Source organism: Pteropus alecto, unplaced genomic scaffold, assembly GCF_000325575.1.
Source record: "Pteropus alecto unplaced genomic scaffold, ASM32557v1 scaffold60, whole genome shotgun sequence".
Classification (NCBI taxonomy): domain Eukaryota; kingdom Metazoa; phylum Chordata; class Mammalia; order Chiroptera; family Pteropodidae; genus Pteropus; species Pteropus alecto.
Window position 1 is genome coordinate 2,843,735 of NW_006430726.1, and position 2,640 is coordinate 2,846,374.

General features: G+C 49.6%; 1 protein-coding gene across 1 annotated transcript in view; it reads right to left on the reverse strand.

The window, feature by feature from the left end:
• Positions 1 to 305: 305 nt before the first annotated feature.
• Positions 306 to 2,640, reverse strand: part of RLBP1 (retinaldehyde binding protein 1) — a 6,392-nt gene continuing 4,057 nt past the window's right edge. Inside the window, exons 5-7 of the mRNA XM_025050330.1 lie at positions 1,841 to 1,999; positions 801 to 911; positions 306 to 464 (exon numbers count right to left, since the gene is read on the reverse strand). Of these exons, the coding sequence (XP_024906098.1) occupies positions 306 to 464; positions 801 to 911; positions 1,841 to 1,999 (429 nt within the window). The remainder of the gene's footprint in view (positions 465 to 800; positions 912 to 1,840; positions 2,000 to 2,640) is intronic.

Genomic DNA, 2,640 nt, shown 5'->3' on the forward strand with positions numbered 1-2,640 from the left:
GGAAGGAAGTCACTGAGAAGCTTCATCAGTCTTTGAAACAACTTCACACAAGTCACTGTGCTAAAGCTTCAGAGGCAGTAGGAATATAACTGCCCCCCAATTCTTCTTGTTCAGGGGAATTCTCCCTGCTTTATTGCCCCCAAACTTGGGAGGAGGGTCAACACCTGAGCTCACCCAAGCTTAGGGAGGTTCAAGGGAACCACAGTCACCCCAGGCAGCCTTTTTCCCAGCCTCCTGGGTCCAGGACAGCTGAAGAGAGGCCCAAGGATGCTAACTAACTGTGGGTCAGATGGCAGGAGGTATCCTCAGAAGGCGGTGTTCTCAGCTTGGGTCCGGGGGCCAAAGAGCTGCTCGGCCAGGACCTTGCCGTCATACTTGGGCAGGGTGCCCCCAAAGTCGGTGGGCAGGATGTCCTTGTCGATCTCCTGGAAGAAGCTGGAGAGGTCATCTCCATGGACAAAGACCTGCAGGAAAGCAGGGGAGGCGGAGCTGAGCAGGGGGCGCCCTAAGGATGAAGGATGGACGGGAGGAGACGGACCAGAGGACAAAGACACAGCGTGCCATCTCTGCCTGGCGGCGTCCTTCTCCACAGCCCTCCCTACTGTGCTGTCTGTGAGATCCACTCAGTTCAGAACTATGGTAAGAGTCTGAGAAGGGCTCAGATGGGGTACCCCACCTTCATCCCTCTTGTCTCATGAACCCTTTCCTGCTACAGCCCCATTCGCTCAATTCACTCACTCACTCACTCAGTGCCCAGCGGATCACTGAGCACCGTCTTCCCTGCGTGGCCATGCACTCACCCTCTGGAGCAGCTTGCTCTTCAAGAAGGGCTTGACCACATTGTAGGTCGTCGTGAAGTACCACGGCTGGTGGATGAAGTGGATGGCTTTGAACCGGGCTGGGAAGGAATCCTGCAGTGACAGAGAGCACACCCCCCCGCAGTCCCAATGGCCGCAGAGGTTTTCACTCTCCGCCCCCACTGCCTCTCCCCATGGGACAAGGACAGACTTGTCTCATCACACAGTTGTCCTAGAGGACAGCCCACTGAAGCTTCCATCCCCAGGACACCAACTGGAGAGCCCTGGCTTCACTGTGGCTTCGAACTGTGGGAGGAAGCCCCAGACACCATGCAGCCCAGCCTGCTGGCCCATAAAAGCTTGCTAGTAGGTAGAGTGAAGTATAACATTAAACGGTAGGCTCGCTTGGTTTTTACATGACATGAGTTTTTTAAATCCACTTACATGCTGAGTGGATCGCAAACTATTATGGACCACAGGGACACCACTGTCATGCCTCATTGTCCCTTATCCCTTCCCATGGCTCTCACCTGCCCCCTTTCCTTTCCCAGGTACACATAAAGCGGATTTAAGGTGAGCTCTAAGAAAGGACTCTAACTCATCAGTATTTACAGGCGTGAGTGGTCAGGGGCATTACTGATATCCTCTCTCAAGATAAATTCACATTTCAAGAGAGGCAATGAGACATGTGGACAGAGAACTGGATTCCAGGTCGGAAGTCTGGCCTCTGTCTCAAGGTCAGTTTTGTGACCTTGAGAAGTCACTCAAATCTCTGAGCCTTGGTTTCCAGGTTTGTAAAATGAAGCAGGGAAGCAGTGAGAAGATGCTTTCAAAGAGTAAGTGAATTAATGAATGTGAATAGTTGGCAGTCTGTTGATCACCGGGCAAGTGTTTGTGGTTGTCATCGCTCTTCATGGCCCTAGGTGTTCACCTTCTCAGGTCCCTGCCAGCACCGTTAAACCAGGAGGCTGGGCCCAGCCTCCCAGCCTCCCAGCCTCCCAGCCTGTGTGCAGCTCTTGCAGGACAGGATGCAGAGGCCTCACCTGGAGCATGTCCACCATCTTCCTGAGATCAGCAGCCCGAAGCCCAGCAGCCTGCTGCATGGTGAAACCCTTGAAGTTCTCAATGATGCAGAAGCCGTTAATCTGAGTTTCCTCGTTCTCCAGTAGCTTCTCCAGGATGAAACAATACGCCTGCAAGATCTTGGGCACAGAGTGAACCAGCTGTAAGACGCAACCCACAAAGATCAAGGTCCTAAGGGGAGAGCTAACTGGTACATCTTTTGCCAGAGGTAATTTGTCACAGGCTTTGAGCTGGGATGTTCCCCCTCTGTGAATGTATCCCAAGAAAGTAATCTTGAAAGCCATATCGAGTGCTTATCCCTGTACCCTTATAATAGTGGGACAACCTGAATGTCCAACGATAAGAGACTGGTGAAGTTATGGTACATTCGTGCTGGAGCAGTTAAAAATGATATATAAGACTAATGATACAGGGAGATGCTGATGTGCGGTATATTCTAGGGAATAATCCCATTTGTATTTTTAAAAGTGTATGCACACATGTACGTGTGTGCATATGTGTGTGTGTGTGTGTGTATGTTTCTAAGTCTCTAGAAAAAATGGAAAAGGAGAAATCTCTGGGTGGTAGAATTGTGGATTAGTTTTAGTTTGTGATATTTTTGGTGTTTTCTAAAATGAGAAGATACCGCTTATGTAATAGGAAAAAATACTCAAATTTCTTCCTTAACGTATATATTTTATATATATATGCACATATGCACATGTAAGAAATGTGCATAATGTTTGTGAGGAAAGCTTTAAAATACTCCTGAAGGCTCAAA